Source organism: Varanus komodoensis, unplaced genomic scaffold (assembly GCF_004798865.1).
Source record: "Varanus komodoensis strain SLA01 unplaced genomic scaffold, ASM479886v1 scaffold25, whole genome shotgun sequence".
In the NCBI taxonomy this organism is placed as follows: domain Eukaryota; kingdom Metazoa; phylum Chordata; class Lepidosauria; order Squamata; family Varanidae; genus Varanus; species Varanus komodoensis.
Window position 1 is genome coordinate 9,835,218 of NW_025335661.1, and position 17,336 is coordinate 9,852,553.

At 42.6% G+C, this 17,336-nt stretch overlaps 1 protein-coding gene across 10 annotated transcripts in view; it reads right to left on the reverse strand.

Annotated features, from left to right (window-relative positions):
• PCOLCE2 (procollagen C-endopeptidase enhancer 2) overlaps positions 1–14,497 on the reverse strand; it is a 102,073-nt gene extending 87,576 nt beyond the window's left edge. For 7 of the 10 annotated variants that reach the window (XR_006414980.1, XR_006414978.1, XR_006414977.1 and 4 more), the window contains exons 1-3: positions 10,638–11,188; positions 6,137–6,392; positions 5,732–5,877 (exon numbers count right to left, since the gene is read on the reverse strand). Coding sequence is in view for 5 of the 10 variants with exons in the window: in XM_044432795.1 (XP_044288730.1) it covers positions 5,732–5,877; positions 6,137–6,392; positions 10,638–10,910 (675 nt within the window). In the remaining 5 variants the exon portion in view is untranslated. Of the gene's footprint in view, positions 1–5,731; positions 5,878–6,136; positions 6,393–10,637; positions 11,189–14,352 lie in introns of those variants that run through there. The other 3 variants (XM_044432798.1, XM_044432797.1, XM_044432796.1) reach the window with 3 other exon arrangements.
• Between the last annotated feature and the right edge of the window lie 2,839 nt (positions 14,498–17,336).

Here is a 17,336-nt window from a genome sequence, read left to right on the forward strand (position 1 = left end):
TGAACCTGCAGGTGTGGCAGTGGCAATTTCTGTTGCTACCACACTTCACACCCTGTATTTTTGGTTATCCAGAATTAGCACCAGAGGAGAAGAGGCAAAGAGGCTGGGGTACCAATGGGAATCAGCAGAAATCTGCAGCCTCAGTTTCCTCCTCTCTTCACTCCTGCATGCTCCTTTTTTTCTCCTCCAAGGCCAGTTGTGACCAATGGGCTGGAGAAGTATAGTTCTTCCATGCCAGATGAAATGGGTGGGGTAGAAGTTTGGCCTTCAAAGTTCCAGCTCCAAGAGTGCAGGATCTTGGAACTGGGACTACACAGAATCCTACGCCCTTCCAGACAATGTCAGGAGGTCCCTTATACCCTTAGTAGTCATAAAGAATATGAAAACAAGATTATTAATAGGAAGCAGTTTGAAAACATTCTACTAAAGGTTCGAGAACACCATTACAAACTATTACCATTTAAACACAACCAAATCATTGAAATAAATATCTGTTTTAATGAATTAGGTGTATATGCCAAAGCAAAATTAAAGCATGGCCAGCAACTTTCCTAGGAATTAATGGCCAGTTCTGAGGGAATGATTCATGATTAGGGTAGGTTTTAGAATACGCTTTGGAATTATTTCCATGGTTGTACAGATAAAAGTAATTTGTCAGAATATATCATTCTTTCCTTGAGCAAGTTCACACAGCTTGACAACCTACCCTGTAAATAAGCTACACATGCCCAACAGATGACTTTTCCACATTTCAGGCAGCTTTAAATGTGTACCTGCTAAAGACCTGACTTTAAAAAAATCCTCATTAAAGGAATAAATAAGGATAATAAAGGATATCTATTGTTTGTTTATTTATTAAATGCCTTTCTATACTCTCCTATCACATAAGTCTCAGGACGGAACAAATAAGGATAAGGGCACCCATTGGTCCTGTTGCTGTATGCTTATGTTTAGACCTTAGAATGAGTAACAAAAGATGAAAATCACAAACCAACTTCAAACAATTGTTTTAGACTGTAGTTTGCTGGCTACAAACCATAGTTATTTGTGCAGGGTGAGTTCAGACATTCAAATAAACCACAATTAAGCTTAATGCAGCTTGGTTTAGCATTATGTCTGATGGGCTCATGGTTACAAACGCAGAGGATACGAAGCAGGCCATATGTGTGCTACCGATGTTTCATCCAATGTAGGGTAGATCAAACAAGTCCTCAATAATTAGTTGTCACTACTAATTCTTATGAGTTGTCTGCATTAGTTTTTTGCAGTATATTGACAGCATGAAAAGAACCATTTTACAGAAGATTCCCTACTTTTAGGGAATTTAGAGGCTATCCCTGTTTGACTTTAACAAGCAGGTGAGTAGCTATTTAGATGCTGGGTGTAAACATATCCTCAAGTCTGGCATTTGCTACTTTAAATTATATGAAATAGATACCCATAACTGGGGTCCAAAGAGCTCTGTATGTGAACAGAAAGTGCTTCAGTGTGCATATTGGAATGAATGCCCATTTTTTCTTCTGGCAGCATTCCCTTGCACTACATCAAATGTTTTTGCAGAAGGTCCCCAAATTTCATGAACAGGAGGGGCATGAGGGCTGCAGCCAGAAGGCTTGCTATGATCCACTTCTGAATATGTTAAAGCATGTGAATCTGATCATATATTATTTTATGTCTTTCCGCATCAGTTGTACTCTTTGCATGTAACATAATAAGAAAAATTAAGAGACAGCATTGCTCATTTATTTTGGGCTGCATTAATATTTTTGCTTCAGTTCAGTAGAGTTATGACACTCCCACATAAAAGCAACCTAAGCTAAATGAAAACTCACTGTGAATTCAAGTACCCTACAATAAGCCATCGGGTGTCAAGATGGTTTGCTGCCCCAAAGCAAGCCACTCTGCAGGCAGCCGGTCAAATTCATGTTACAGGACAACCCACAGTGGCTATTTATCCATGATGGGTTGCCATGTCATGTGAACTTGGTCAGTGTTTAAACTGCAAGCCACACAGAAGATAAACGATAACATAATGGGCTGGTTCAGAAGTAACACTAAAGCATTGCTTAGTGTTATAAGAGCAAACTTAAGCAAGTCAGGTTCTGCCACTCTCTGGTGTAGCCTAAGGAGCAATTATGCAAATTTTGCTCCCATTTTTGATCAGCTACAGTTCTCCACATTGTCTGATCCTAAACAAATGGCCAGTCTTCATCATAATTAGTCAAACAAGCCAACTTCATAATTTATAAACTGCCTTGTTTTTACTACCCATAATTAAGATTAGCCATAGTTTAGTGTGTGAAAAGTACCCTTTGCAACAAAATGTTTAGGCTCGGTGGTGGTGGGGAAATGTAAATGTTGTCCTGGACTGGCTCACTTTCCTAAGGGTGCATAACACAGAGGCATTTAAAAAAAAGAAATAAAAAAAACAAAATCAATGTGCAGCCACTGCTAAACAGCTTGCCAGCGCTCAGGGGACATCTCAGTGCTCTTGCGGTCTCCCCCAAGTTACTGGAGGAGGACTGTGGTGGAGGCAGGGTGGGGGAGAAGGGAAGAGGAGGGAGGAGAAGGCACAGAACCCCTGCTGAGCAGGATCTTTGTCAGGCAGAGAAGCTGAAGTGTTGTGTGAACCCAGCCATTGTCTACATATACCTCTGCCAGAATACAAAAGAGGTCACTTGATTGCTGGTTTGTAAGACACTGTGAATGCCTGTTGGTTTCTGTGCGTATTCATGAAAAGGCAGGGCACTGAAGATAACCAAGGAAGTAGCTGGATTTAGTGCCTGCCTACTGAAGGTAAAGAGAACAAAAAGCCGTCATTATACATTTGGTGACAAGATGAACAGAGCAACACTTTCCCCTGCTTTAATCCGTGGAAAAAATAGTTCAGATAGTTAAGTTCCTTGACTATCTGGCACTATTATCACTGTCTCACATGACACAAAACCTTGCTTGAAGATGAAATACAAAGAAAACAGGGGCAGTACAAATGTACCATAACATGTTCATCTGTAGGCTGTAACCAAGCAACAGAGCTTGCCCACAACAATGCCACAGCATTTAATTACACTTTTCCTAATCTGAATTCTATGTACTCCCTCCACCACCACTGTATTATGGTGGTGCGCTGCAATGTCCCATGATGATTAATTTTTGTTCTTTAAAAAGAAAAATGAAAAGTGAGCAAGAGTGATATCTCTGTGTTAAGGCCACACTCCATCAGTTGGAAGGGTGCAAGTGCTGTGATGCTTAAGAACCAACTTGTGTTTGTCATGCTAAGAATAAAATGCCCTCCATCCCTGCATACACATCGATATACACATACTTTATAATGGCTATAATAGAAAGGCAGAACCCTGAATGGACAATAAATCAGAGCAGGCTATTGAAGTCAACATTTCTGTTGGTTCATTTCACAGTTTGAAGTTATCCACATGAAACAAAAGAGCAATAAAAGTTGTTGGTGAGATAACAAAAGAGCTTGATTCATTGGTAAATATATTTCTTCCCGGGAAGTGTTACTAGAATTAAAAGCCACTAATAAAGACTTATAAAGCAACTTATAGGCAACACTTACTTGAGAATAAGTACCCAAGAGGAGAAAGAACACACTGATGATATGATATAATTCACTGAGAGCTGGAAAAGATTTTCAGGCTCATTTGGAAATAGAAAAGAGCAATCAAGTGCTTTGCAGTTTTTCATGTTCAATTAAATCACTTGCTATTCATAAACAGTGAAATGATCTATACATAGAAAGCAAGGAATGTGGATTAAAGATGAATACAGGAAAAGACTAAGCTGATGAACAGCCCCAAGTTCAAGAAAATGTTATCCCGATCAATTCAAGGATGGAAGTGAGTGCAGGAGAGGGGTAAATTAAGGATCAGAAGAATATATTCATCTTGGTGAATCCCTTCATTTGGAGGATTATGGTCATGAGAAGCAGATTAAAAGGCAACTCAAAGTGGCATGGAAAAGGTTTCAGAAATTTAAATGTAGATATGAAAAGCAACCAACCTACCAAATATGCTTGAAGGTATTTCAATCACTGCCATACTATAGTTTATGGACCAGAAACCTAGGTGACAACAACAGGGAAAAAAAGACAGAGGAAAGATTGAGTACCCTGTCATAGCATGAAAAGATGTGTTAGTAGAACTGGTAACTAGGACTGACAAATGGATATGAAATGAAGCACACTAGTTTCACTCCCAAGAAATGAAATGGTAAAATGCTCAATACTAGGATAAACACTAGCATGAGCAAGTAGATTATGACATCAAAACTGAAGGTGGAAAGAGCAAAGGAGACTTAAAGAGTTTAATAACAGCTGCCAAGTGGAAAAAGTACCTCTGCTTGGTTTAAATCAGATAGAGAAAGTAAGCACTGAAAAAATCTCTTTGTATTGTACTAAATGTAACAGGAAAAATCTTTTACTTTTTGATTTCCTGTCTTTCAAGAAAATTCTTCTAACTCTTCTTTCCATGAAATCTTCTGCTTTAAAGCATGAATTAACATAGGTGAACAGACAATAATATTCACAAAAAACAGACTGCTGACAATACAGTAAAATCATGGAAAAATAGTGGGAAATGAACACAGAACATAGTGTCTATGGGAGAATATATCTGTGTCAGGGATTTATAACTGAACCTTAAAAAGAAAATAAATTTTCACTCCATTCATTTAGAAAGCAGCCATTCTTTTCTGAAACTTCATCCTAACTGTTCGTTTTGTGAATCAGACTTCTGATAAAAATAGGGTTTGCCCATAAGTACCAGAACTATATAAATAACACTCAGCCCAAAAATATGTACTGAAAGCTAAACTTTTTATGAGAATATGAACACTCATCACAGGGGAGCTTGCAGATGTTACAGCAGTGGAGAAGAAATTGTAACGAGGTCTTCCATGGAATGCAAATCCATTATGCTACTACTAATATCATGCTAAAGGCCAGAGTGAGGTAGTGGACTGGGACATGGGAGATCTTCTGGGTTCTAGTCCCCACTCAGCCATGGAGCTCATTGGATGACTTTGGGCTAGTCACTAATTCTCAGCCTAGCTTACCTCACAGAATAAAATTTTGCTCATAGTACTACATTGATGCTGCTACTGATACCACACTGATAGCCAGTGTGAAGTAGTGATTTGAGATTTGGACTTGGGAGATGTGGGTTCTAATCCTCACTGAACCATGACGCTCTCTAGGTGGCTTCGAGGGAGACATTAAGCCTCAGCCTGACCTCCTTTGTATGTTTGTTGTAAGGATAAAATGGAGAAGAGCAGAGAGGGATTATATAAGCTGCACTGGGTTCCTTGCAGGAGGAAAAAAGGTGAGATCTAAATGTAATGTAAAAATATATTTTTTTCCTGCCACCTGAGCAACTCAGTAACAAGTATAATACACAGCCAATGATTTGTGAATTAGTGGGCAGGGTTATCTTCAGAGTGTCCATTTTCATAGATATAGCTAAGTGGAATTAGCCACTGTCTTTTCAGCCCAGTTACAGGTCAAGCTAGAAGCTCTAAGCTGGACTGCAACTATGAGGTGGGATGGAGCTGATGGCAGCTGCCTGGAAGTAGTTAGAGGATAGGTGGATCTTGGAAACTTCATTGGGATGGCACAGCTGGAGCAGGGTTGAAAGAGCTGGAAATTACAGGTGGATTTTGCACACAGACGGGAAGATAAATTAAGGCTGAGATCACATATTTGAACACGGCTTACCTGATTTTTTGGAGCTACAATGTGCCACGAACAGGTCACTCCTGCAGGGTAATCTCGATCAGGCCAATTGGGAGTTTTAAAGGATCCAGAAGGCTTATTTAGTCGTCCACCACAATACTGGTCTCCTGCAAATATACAGCATAATGCTAGGCCAAAAAAAGAAAAAGAAAAACATAGTTCTTCGTAGTTAGATTCCCCAAACCCATAGATAATTCATACAGTAGTCCCTGCCAAATCATAATTTTCTTGGGGCAAGAATTTTGTGCAAGAGTATACTGTTGCTTTTGGCAGTATACTCTTTGGGGTTGCCCAGCAAAATAATCCCCTTGGTTTACAAATAATTTTATGTGAAAGTATGGATCTTAGCATATCTACTCCTGTAACCTTCAAGAACTTGCAAAATACCTCTTTCATGTGGTTCTGCTGCAGAAAACTTTGCAACGAAGCCATTTCCAGCTGTATTGGCATCTGAAATCATTTGCACCAACATTTTATTGCTGTTGGCCACAAGAGCACCTGGTCTCAATGTGCCACAGAACCTGCCAAGGCGCTGTCCATTTGTGTGGCCATTGTACACATCCACAAAATCATATCTGCACAAATTATCACTTTCCAAATCTATGAATCTAAAGGAAAGAACAACCACTTTTCCTTCAGGAACCTGTAAAGAGAAAGAATACTAGAGCTTAATATTTTATCATGTGTAAATTGCCCTTTTGGTGTAAATGTTACTTCTTATACATTAATGAATTGCCTAATGAATCATGGTTTAGGATGATGTCTCAATACATTCATGGCTAGGCCAGATGTGTGCTACTGCTGCTTCAACCAATGTAATGTAGATTAATACTCAGATAACCCCTACTAGGTTTTACCAGTTGCCTAGATTAGTCATAGGGAAAGCATGAAAAAGAATCAAGTTTCTCTGCTGATCATTCATTCATTCATTCATTCATTCATTCATTCATTCATTCATTCATTTCAGCATTTATAGCCCCATCGGTGAGGGTGCTCAAGGATAGTCTGGACATGCACATGGTAGGCATGCCATGAGTGGAACTGGCTGGAGCCAGGGGTCAGACTAGATGGTCCAGGACGCCCCTTCTGACTCACTCTGTTTCTATGTTTTTATGATTCTAACAACCAGGTGAGTAGATATTTATATGTTGGATATAAACTCATCCTTAGTTCAGGCATTTGCTACTTTAAGTTACATGAAATCGATACCCATAACTGGGGGTTCCAAAATCTCTGTATGAGCAGAAAGTGCTTCAATGTGCAAACTGGAACAACTGCCCTTTTTTCCCTTTCTTCTGGCAGTAGTCCCTTGTGCTGCCTCCAATGCTTCTGCAGAAGGTCCTCAACAGGAGGGGGCATGAAGGGCTGCAGCCAGAAGGTTTATTCTAATATAATTCTGGAAAGCTTAAAGCATGAGTATAATTTTATCCTCATGTGAATCTGATTATTCCAAAGAAGTTCAGTTACAAGCAATCAGTACTCCCCAAAGAGCAACACATGACAACTGCTGGGCTCTGGAACTGCAGTCAAACTGTAAGTTTGACTTTTCCTCTTCCTTGCAGACCACAGATTCATCATAATTCATACAGATCTACACAACAAAGGACAAAGTACTGGGTATTAATTCAGTGTTGAAATCTTCTTGGGATGCTTTCTTTGGAAAAGGAAAACATATGTATGCATGAATATTTGAAGATATTAATCCACCCCAAGAGCACTAGCCAGGGGACTTCCACATCTCCCAGGTTTAATCTAATCTTTTCTTGGGAGAGATGTTTCACCGTCTAATAAGCTTCATTATTGTGGCCTGTCCACTCTTACAAGAAATTCAATGTTCTTGGTTTCTCTTCTCATGGAAATTTTCACTAGACACTCCAAGCATCTTCAAAGCTGGTGGTGTTCTAAAATAGAGCATATTCTTGTATTCATAACTAGCCCTGACCACCAGTACATGGATGTTGCAGATCTGATGACTGCAGTGGATCATTATAACTTAACCTTTTCTTTTCCTAGTTGCATGGCTAAGATTCCAGGAACAGCCTTGAATTGGAAAGTCTGGCTTCTGCATGAAGGAAGATGCCCAAGGAATAGTAAAATGCAAGAATATGTGGAGAATGCCAATTTATTTCAAAATCCTGGTTTTTTAAACTCATTCTTGCTCACTGCTTTTTAGATCTGTTAGGGTTATAGCTACTAGACAGAGTCTAGAAGACCATAAAATTCCCACCTCAAAAATGCATCCTGAGGTCAGAATTAGAAATTCGAACTTGGAGTGCCCTCTGTCTAACCTGGCAGCTGGCATGGAAAGAACCGTGCTGGCTGTGGCTCTGTGCTTGCAAAAACACACAGAATTTAATGCGTGTTTCAGGTGGCACATCGCACTAGGCTATGATGTATCCTCCTTGTGCACTGCAGGAAAAACCTTAGATGGCCTCCAGGCTCCTTCTGCCCTCCACTGGATGAGTTCAGAGATTATGGGTAGTCGCAAACATTTTGAGGCTAAAGCCACTTTAAAACTAAAGACATGCTTTACTATAAGAGTTCTAAAGATGACCATCATGCATAGATGGCAAGGGAGACTAAGATGGTAGCATGAACAATAAATTGCATGTATAGAAATGAGGACTGACCATTTTACATTTTGCAGCTCAGACTGTGTATATGCACCAAAGTTGAGAAAATCTACTTTTGAACTAACTAACTCACACTTAATCCTATGGAATTGTGAGGGTAACAGATATGATTTGCAGAACCGCGACAGAGCCAAAATTGTGGGCACTCCTAATTTGCAACATGCAGCTCTTTCCTATCCTTTGCAATTTGAAGAAAGAAAAACCATAGGTATGACCCCCACCCCCATCCAAAGGCTGCAATACTTTTTCAGAAAGCCAAATCCTGTCACATTCTTTGAATGGAAAATTTGCCTGGACAGATGTTGGCTTAGTTCCAAAAATGCTATTACCGTATATATAGAAGAGTTTAGAGTGTGGTAGTGCTCCACAATTTTTGTGGTAATATTTTCCCACACAAATATTTACTTACACCACTGTCTCAGCAAGAAAAGAAAAAATAACTGTGTTTGCAAACCTCCCAAATGATCAGAAACTAAATTATTGATGTTGAATCTAGCTATTCAGGTTCTGCTTCTGTGCTCATTTGAGTTGAGAGGATAACATCTTAGTTCAGTGGATTAATTCAACGCATTTCTTGTTCTGTCTCTGTACTTGACAGCAATAGTTTCCTTCCCATCCACCCATGCTCAGATGTCTGGAGTATGGGCAGACCTATGCCAGTCAACTGAATATTGTGTGTGTATATATATCAGCTCTCTTCTTTCACAGGCATCAAGGCTCCTCCTGCTACACATTTCCCCTGATAAAGCTGAAGCTAATTCCTACACCCAGTTCCCAACCTGCAGCTACAGTTCTATTCATAACTGTACCTGGACAGCTAACAGATATGTAGCTCTGCCACTGTTTTACCACTTACAGCCTTTCTTCTCCACGCTTTGTTAAGCAGTGCTCAATATGCTGTGAGTTTTTTCTGGTAAGGGAAGTTATTGCAGTTGCTATAGGGAAGAGTCTTCAAAACATACTTTTTGTCACCCGTCTTTTAATGTACTTCAGCTACAGAACATATGAAACGTATGCATTTAAAGGACCATGGCAGTCTAGAATGCTATTTTAATATTATATACTTACATACGGTCTGTACCAAATGTTCTTAGACCACTCACCCTAAATCACTAAGGACTGTCAAGAAGAGAATTCTTTTAAAACCACTGGTATGTGATGCTTTGTGTTTTGGAGCACTACAAATTGCTATACAAGAGACAGAATAACTAACAGCTGTGGCGAGTCCACAGCTCATAAGTTTTCTAATCTAGGCTGTAATATAATGCATCAAATGACCAGATTTCATGATTTATTTAATATTATGTTTAGGCTGTCTTTAAGGACACAACGCTTCTGTACCTAGAGGTATACAAGAATGGATCTTTTGACAGTAATATAGCATCTCCATCCAACTTCATGAGTAATATATCAGTCACAAAACTTCCCATCCAACTTCATGAGTAATATATCAGTCACAAAACTTCTATTTTCCTCTAAAACCCATTTATTACTAAAGTGTGGCTACTCACCTACTGCTGTTATAGCCATTACATTTTGCTTGTTTCCTGCCTATGATGATTATGTTGATGATATGAACATAGCACACAACACTTAGTGGTAAAGTTAGCACAGAGAAACTGAAAATGAGGCCAAGTAATAGCACAGGTGGCATTTCAGGAGAGGATCTGAGCCCAACATCCTCAGACACTCCCAGCTGGTGCTGGAGGCAATCCAGGACCACAGATCAGTCCAGTTCACCAATTCTGATCTAGAGGAAGCTTGTATGTTAAATTCTTAGGCAAAATAAAGTGCCTGCTAATGTATCCTAGCCAAGGAGCCCACATGGACTAGTGTTAAAGTCTAGATTCCATAACAGATTCTGATTTAAAGCAAGATCCAATGTCTATTGAGGTTAACCATCAAACTTTCATTGGGGATAAAGTTACAATTGTTCTGCAACTGAGGATGTTGACATGATCTATAGGTAAAATCCTATATAAGGCCTACTTAAAATAAACTAATGGATATAAATAGAAGCTATGATGTGGGGTGGAAGTGATGACTAACATAAGTCCAATGCATTTCATTGGGTTTACTTTAACTAGGACATAAGTTGGATTCTACCAGATTTTTGCCCTTGCTGATAAATTACTGATATGCTACCAATTTATTGTCATAGGCAAGGCATTCACCACACAATTCAAAGTACCAGTAACGCAGAAGCACCACATGCTATTCTTTTCAATGTGTCTGCTGCTTCCAAAAGTGCTTACTGTAATTTTCCAAGTACATTTGCTGTTTGGAGGGTAGACTCCTGGAAATCCTTCACTCCCAATATACCCCGATGCTCCCATAAGAATTCCACCACATTTAAATGACCTGGGATACAAAATAAATAAATAAAAATAAAACAAGTGTATTATTATTAGTATTATAAAACCTGGACAGAAGACTATTAAAAATGTACATAGCATCTGCAAAAAGCAACTAAAATATCTGTATCTATTTAAAATGTAATACAATATGTTGCCTGAAAGTGCTAACATCTGTGATATACAAACTTATTATGGATTAGTTAGATCTCTAGCATTGCGAAAGAAGGGAATATTTCATCTGTGAAGGGAGTTGCTAGATTTCAGGCAGAACTTCATAGGGCCATCACGCACAAGCACATACACACATTACACCAAGGTGATTCTGCAGCTGGTTCAGGTAACATGTTACAGGAAAATATTTTTATGTTGCTGCTGCTATACTGTTATTGTTGTTGTTGTTTAGTTGCAAAGTCGTGCCAGACCCATCATGACCCCATGGACAATATTCCTCCAGGCTCTCCTGTCCTCCACCATCTCTTGGAATCGGGTGGATTCCAAGCCCACACCCACCACCTCAGTGACTCCATCTAGCCACCTCAACCTCTGTTGTCCCCTTCTTCTTTTGCCGCCAATTGTTCCCAGCATCAGTGTCTTCTCCAGTGAGTTGTTCCTTCTTGTTAGGTGGCCAAAGTATTTCAGTTTCATCTTCAGTATCTGGCCTTCTAAAGAGCAGTCAGGGTTGGTTTCCTTTAAGATTGACTGGTTTGATCTCTTTGCAGTCCAAGGGACTCTCAGGAATCCTCCAGTCTTCTTCATACTGTTATTTTTTTGTTTCAATGTTTTCTAAGCACATCAAATACTATTGTTGCATTTGGATGAAACCTTAAAGCATGGTTCAGTGCAGAGGCATCCCTCTACGGACAGGATGGGCTAGTGGGCCCTTGCTTGGAGGCTACATGGCAGGAAGTGTTGTTAGAGCAACTACTGGGCAGGTCCTGGGAGGGGAATGGGCATGGCTAGAGCATCCTCCTTGCTCTTTATAGAGAAACACTCACACAAAACGTTCCCCCATTCAAAGGCATTGCCCTTCTCACATTCACAGGGAGGACTGGTTCACAGGGAGGAGAGGCAGTAAGTGGCAATGAACTGATCCCTTTCGATGCCTCACAGAAAGGAGCAAGTGAACTTTCTTCCACATCACAATCCTTCTCCCTCAGCCCAAGCAGCTCCACTGACCATGGATATGGGGCCCTTGACAGATTACTTGCAAGAGAATGCAGCCCTCAGTAGAAAAAAAAAATGTAACCCACATTGCCTTAAGCCATGTTCTGTGCCACTGGTACTAAGTTCAAAGTTTTAAATCACATTAACTGAAATTCTACAGGAAAAGTTGGCAAACATGCCATCCTTACTGAGGAATTTGAGTATATGGCTATACAACTTCATGGGAAACAGAGCTACCCAAGAAAAATATTGGTGGTAAAATTAAGCTATTTAAATAATCAGACTGAAAATAAAATAAACTGTAAAGCTTTAAGAAAGGGTTATTTGAAGGTTGCTTCCCTTTTCAGCAAGCCATGACACCTGACCACAGAACAAACTGCATCTAGGTGGGTAATTAGGCAAATGCACCAAGTACATGCCAACATGAGCTGCAGCTTCAGCAAGCAGCCCTGTGCTTGTGCAAAGCAGGCCAATGTATTTAGTTAATGAAAAAGGAAAATTTACCTGCAGTAAAGAGAAATAAGGTTAACATCTGTGTTAGCAGGCAAAGGAGACCGAACCATATGGTTGTAGCAGCCATGACAAAGTCACTAGGCAAAATTCAGTAGTGCTTCATCCCCATTTATTTAATTTGGAACAGGAGATGAGAGAGAATAAGGTGGCTAAAATACCCGACACAATACTTAGGGCAACAGCTTATTAACTGTAAGCAACCCACCAAGAAAACCCAGGGTTTGTTGTTCAGCTGTGAACTGTGGGTTGTCAACCACGGTCTGTTATCTCAGCTGTGTTCAGACAACATAACCCATGTTTCAATACCCCACTCACAATCCTTAAATGTGGAGTAGCATGCTGCTGGAACCCTGTCATTGTTTAATCTGGAGAACAATGCCTCAGAATCCAGGAATGCATACTGAAACCAGAGGCCTCTGGTTACGCTTGTTTGCCTAGGTGCATTCATACTACTCCTCCCTCTGCGCTCAAAGAACATCAAGCATGCACAGGATTGCCTCTCAGAGGAAAGCTGCACACACGCTGGTATAAGCATAAGGTGTCTTCGGATAACTGCAGTAGGGAATATGTTGGGTGCAACAGTTGCCAATAGGAAATATGTCACTATCGTGGTGCGCGTGTCCCTGTCATGGATAGGCTAGCCAGTGTAATCCTGTGACTCCCTGACACCTGCTTTAGATGTGAGAGGGGAGTCTTGAAAACTTTCTTCTGTCTTCACTTGCATTTCAAAATCCTGAGTATTAACTTTGTTTAAAGAATTCAAGATCTGCCTTGCAGGATCAGAGTAAGTGGAACATTCTTTGCAAAAACTGCAGCGATCAGTATGCACTAGGTGGCTTCCCATGTATCAAGCAGCGATCCACTGTCAGATTGTTCTCTCACCGTGATCTTCTGCTCACCCTTGACCTCTTACTAAGCCATGAGTATTCATTCACTTAATCCAACAAGTGCATTTGAAAAAGATTGCAACAAGCAAAAAAGAATTTTTCACCCATATAACACAGAACTGATATGCTGGGATGTGGTAAAAGTGGAATGTATTATAGGTATTTAAAAGGGAGAGGTTTTGATTCATTCATACGGGATTAAGTTAATCAACAGAATTATCTCATCTAGATTGAACATCCTGTTTAAGTTTACACCACTTTCACACATGGTCCATCATCTGAACCATCCTGCTCTTTTTGTGCCATACGCTAGTGAATTTGAACAGAATAGGAAGCCATAGAGAAACATGCATCTATCAAATTCATTCTAGACAAGGTAGGATTTACAATTGTCACAGATTTAAGTCAAAGATGTTGAGTTTGTAATCAGGTATACATTTACATCAGCTCAGAGAAAGAAGAATTTATGGAAAGCTTCGTTTTAGGGGTGCTTTGCATTTCCCGCATGGATAAAAGGAAAGCGTGTACAAATCCTCAAGTAAAGTTGCACACAAATCAGAGCCCCCACCCCGGTCCCCCGTTAACCACACAACCAGGGCTGAATCCCGGCACAAGGCAACCACCCGGAGCTTTTAAGAGGATGAGGTGGTGCGCCCACCCACTACGCTTAGATTCATTTTTGCTCGCCCTTCTTCACAGCCCGTCCTTGCGAGAGAAGACTTGCTGTTTTACTCTTCACAGTATGAGACGGAGCAACGCGCACCGAGACTTCGCCACGCCAGGCGTGGGGCAAGGCAACGGGGGACAGGCAAGCCGGGCTTGACGGGGCGGGAGCGGCCAGGGACGGTCTCTGCGGAAGCTCAGCCTGTGCCCGGGGACACTGGGCTCGGCGTTCCCGCGGCGCCGGTCCGCCCGGGGACAGTCTGAGCGGGCAGGGAGCAGGCTGGGGGCGTGCGCGCCGCCGTCGTGGTAACAGGCGATGCAGCGGGCGCGAGGCAGGCAGCGCGAGGCGCGCCGCGGCGCTCGTCCCCCGCGGGCGCGCGGGTTACCTGGGTCTTTGCATCTGCCGGGTGCTGGAGGGCTGGGCGGCAGCGACCAGCAGGAGTCCCAGGGCCAAGGAGCACGAGGCGGCGGGCGCGTTCATGCTGCTCTCCAAGTCCTCCGCGCGGGCAGCGCTGACGCCTCCTGAGCAGCGACGGCGCGAGCTTTGGTCGGGGGCCACCTTTATAAAGGGGCTTGCAAATGACGCTGCCCCTGGAGGAGTTGCTCTTCTCCGTGAATATCCCATTTGTTCGTGCTGGCGAGGGGAGGAGAGAAGAGCCACCGCTCGGCCGCCTCCTCCCCTTTGTGGTGAGCTGCGCTCTCGAGGCGGGACGTCCTTAGCGGTGCGGCTTCCCAAGGAGACAGCCGTTCAGGAAACCCAGCATCTGGCCCCGAGGGCGTTTCCTCTCCCGTAACTGGAGGGGGCAGCATGTAAATGGCAATGTCCCGGTCTGCTTCCTTTTCTCTGCCCAGTGATGCCTCACAGGACGATAGAAAGAAAATGCGTCCCCACACAACGTGCAGTTCATGTGTGGAATTCACTGACAGAAGTTGGACGACTGCTAGCTTAAAATGTTCGAGGTGGGGATGACATGCCTCCCCAGAGGTTCCCGGACTGCAACTCCCATCAGCCCTACCTAGCATAACCAATAATGGGAGATGATGGGAGCTGCACTTCAGCAACATGTGGCGAGCTGCAGAGGCCCTCTTCTGGTTGCTTATGCCAAAGGAAACTCAGACAGGTGCCTGCAAGAGAGAGGGCCTTTTAAGTGGTGGCACCCAGTTTATCGAATAAATTCATGGAAGAGGTAAGCCAGGCACCTATGTTGCTATGCAAAGGTCTTTCTTTTCTCCCAGGCACTTTAAAGACCTAGTTCTAAGTTAAAATGACTGTTCTATCTATTCCTGAGCTGGTTCTCCCCCTTATATTGAATTTTATTTCTTTAATGATTTCATACTGTATTATATACTTTAAAGTTACTATAAAATGCCATCTTAGTTTTTTACAGGTTGTACGGAAATCTACCCAAAGACCATTATTTAGTGGATAGGCTAAACAAGCAAGCAAGCAAGCAAACAAACAGAAACCACCAGGGCGTGGATACTGAGATGAGGTGGTCCAGGTTCCCACTAGCCCAAAGCTGAGATGAAAGTGTATTTCATGAGGATCCTTAGGCAAACCTATTTCCCTGTAGTTATAAGAGATGCCCAGATTTTAAGGGATTTGTGGTGCTTGTCAGAAGGAAGGTAGAAATAGAAATAGTGGTGCTCTGAACAGAACAGCTGCCCCAAGCAAAAATATTATTATTATTATTATTATTATTATAACATTTCTATGCCGCCCCTTGCCGAAACCTCGGGGCGGCTTACAACATGATAAAATACATTGAAATACAATAGTACATAATAAATTACCATTAAATATAAAAATACAAAAAATACATTGATTTACAAATACAAAATTAAAATTATCAGTATAAAATAAAAATATAGGAGGAGAAAGAGAAGGAAGAAGAAGTTGCCCAGGCCAGATCATATGTTTTAACAATTGAAATGATGTTTAAATAAAAAGGTCTTTACCTGGCGCCGAAAAACCAGTAACGACGGTGCCAGGCGGACCTCTTTGGGGAGTGAATTCCATAGGTTGGGCGCCACCGCAGAGAAAGCCCTCCTCCGGGTACTTACTCTCCTAATTTCTTTCATGGAGGGTTCCCGGAGAAGGGACTCTCCCGCAGATCTCAAAGGGCGGTCGGGCATATACGGACGTAAGCGCTCGTTCAGGTAGCCAGGACCCAAGCCGTTTAGGGCTTTGTAGGTCATAATCAACACCTTGAATTGGGCCCGGGCTTCAATGGGAAGCCAGTGAAGCTGACGGAGGACTGGAGTCATGTGAGCATAACGCCCCGTCCCCGTCAGCAGCCTGGCAGCTCTATTTTGAACCAATTGAAGTGTTCGGACTGTCTTCAGGGGAAGCCCCACGTAAAGTGCGTTACAGAAGTCTAGGTGGGACGTCACCAGCGCGTGTGTCACTGTCGCCAGGCAGTCGTACTCCAGGTAGGGGCGCAGCTGATTAATCAGCCGAAGTTGAAGGAAGGCGTTCCTCGCCACCGCTGTCACCTGAGCTTCCAAAGAAAGCTCCGGGTCGAGGAGTACTCCTAAGCTGCGGACCTTATCCCTAAGAGGGAGTGTTGCACCATTCAGGACCAGGTCAAATCCACCCTCTCCGAAACCCGATCCGCCAACCAACAGGACCTCCGTCTTGTCTGGGTTGAGTTTCAGTTTATTGGCCCTCATCCATTCCCTTACCTCGGCCAAGCACCGGTTCAGCACAGCCACTGCCTCACCTGGATTAGTGGAGAACGAGAGGTAAAGCTGAGTATCATCAGCGTATTGATGATTCCGCAGCCCACACCTCCTGATGACCTCTCCCAGCGGTTTCATATAGATGTTAAATAGCAGAGGGGATAGAATGGAGCCCTGTGGTACCCCATGGCATAGCTGCCATGACATAGAGACATGGTCCCCCAGCACTACCTTCTGGAATCGACCGTCGAGATAGGAGCGGAACCACTGCAAAGCAGTGCCTCCAACCCCCAATCCCGCAAGTCTATCCAGAAGGATACCATGGTCGATGGTATCAAAAGCCGCCGAGAGATCCAGAAGAACCAACAGGGATGTACTCCCCCTGTCCTTCTCCCTGCACAGGTCGTCGTACTGGGCGACCAAGGCAGATTCAGTACTGTACCCGGGTCTGAAGCCGGACTGAAAAGGATCCAGATAATCAGTTTCATCCAAGAGTGCTTGGAGTTGTCCCGCCACCACTCGCTCCAACACCTTGCCCAGAAACGGGATGTTGGCCACAGGTCTATAGTTAGTGGCCATCTCTGGATCCAGTGACGCTTTCTTCAGGACCGGTCGTATTACCGCCTCCTTTAAAGGGGCAGGCACTCGACCCTCCCTCAGAGAAGCGTTAACCACTTCCAAAATCCAG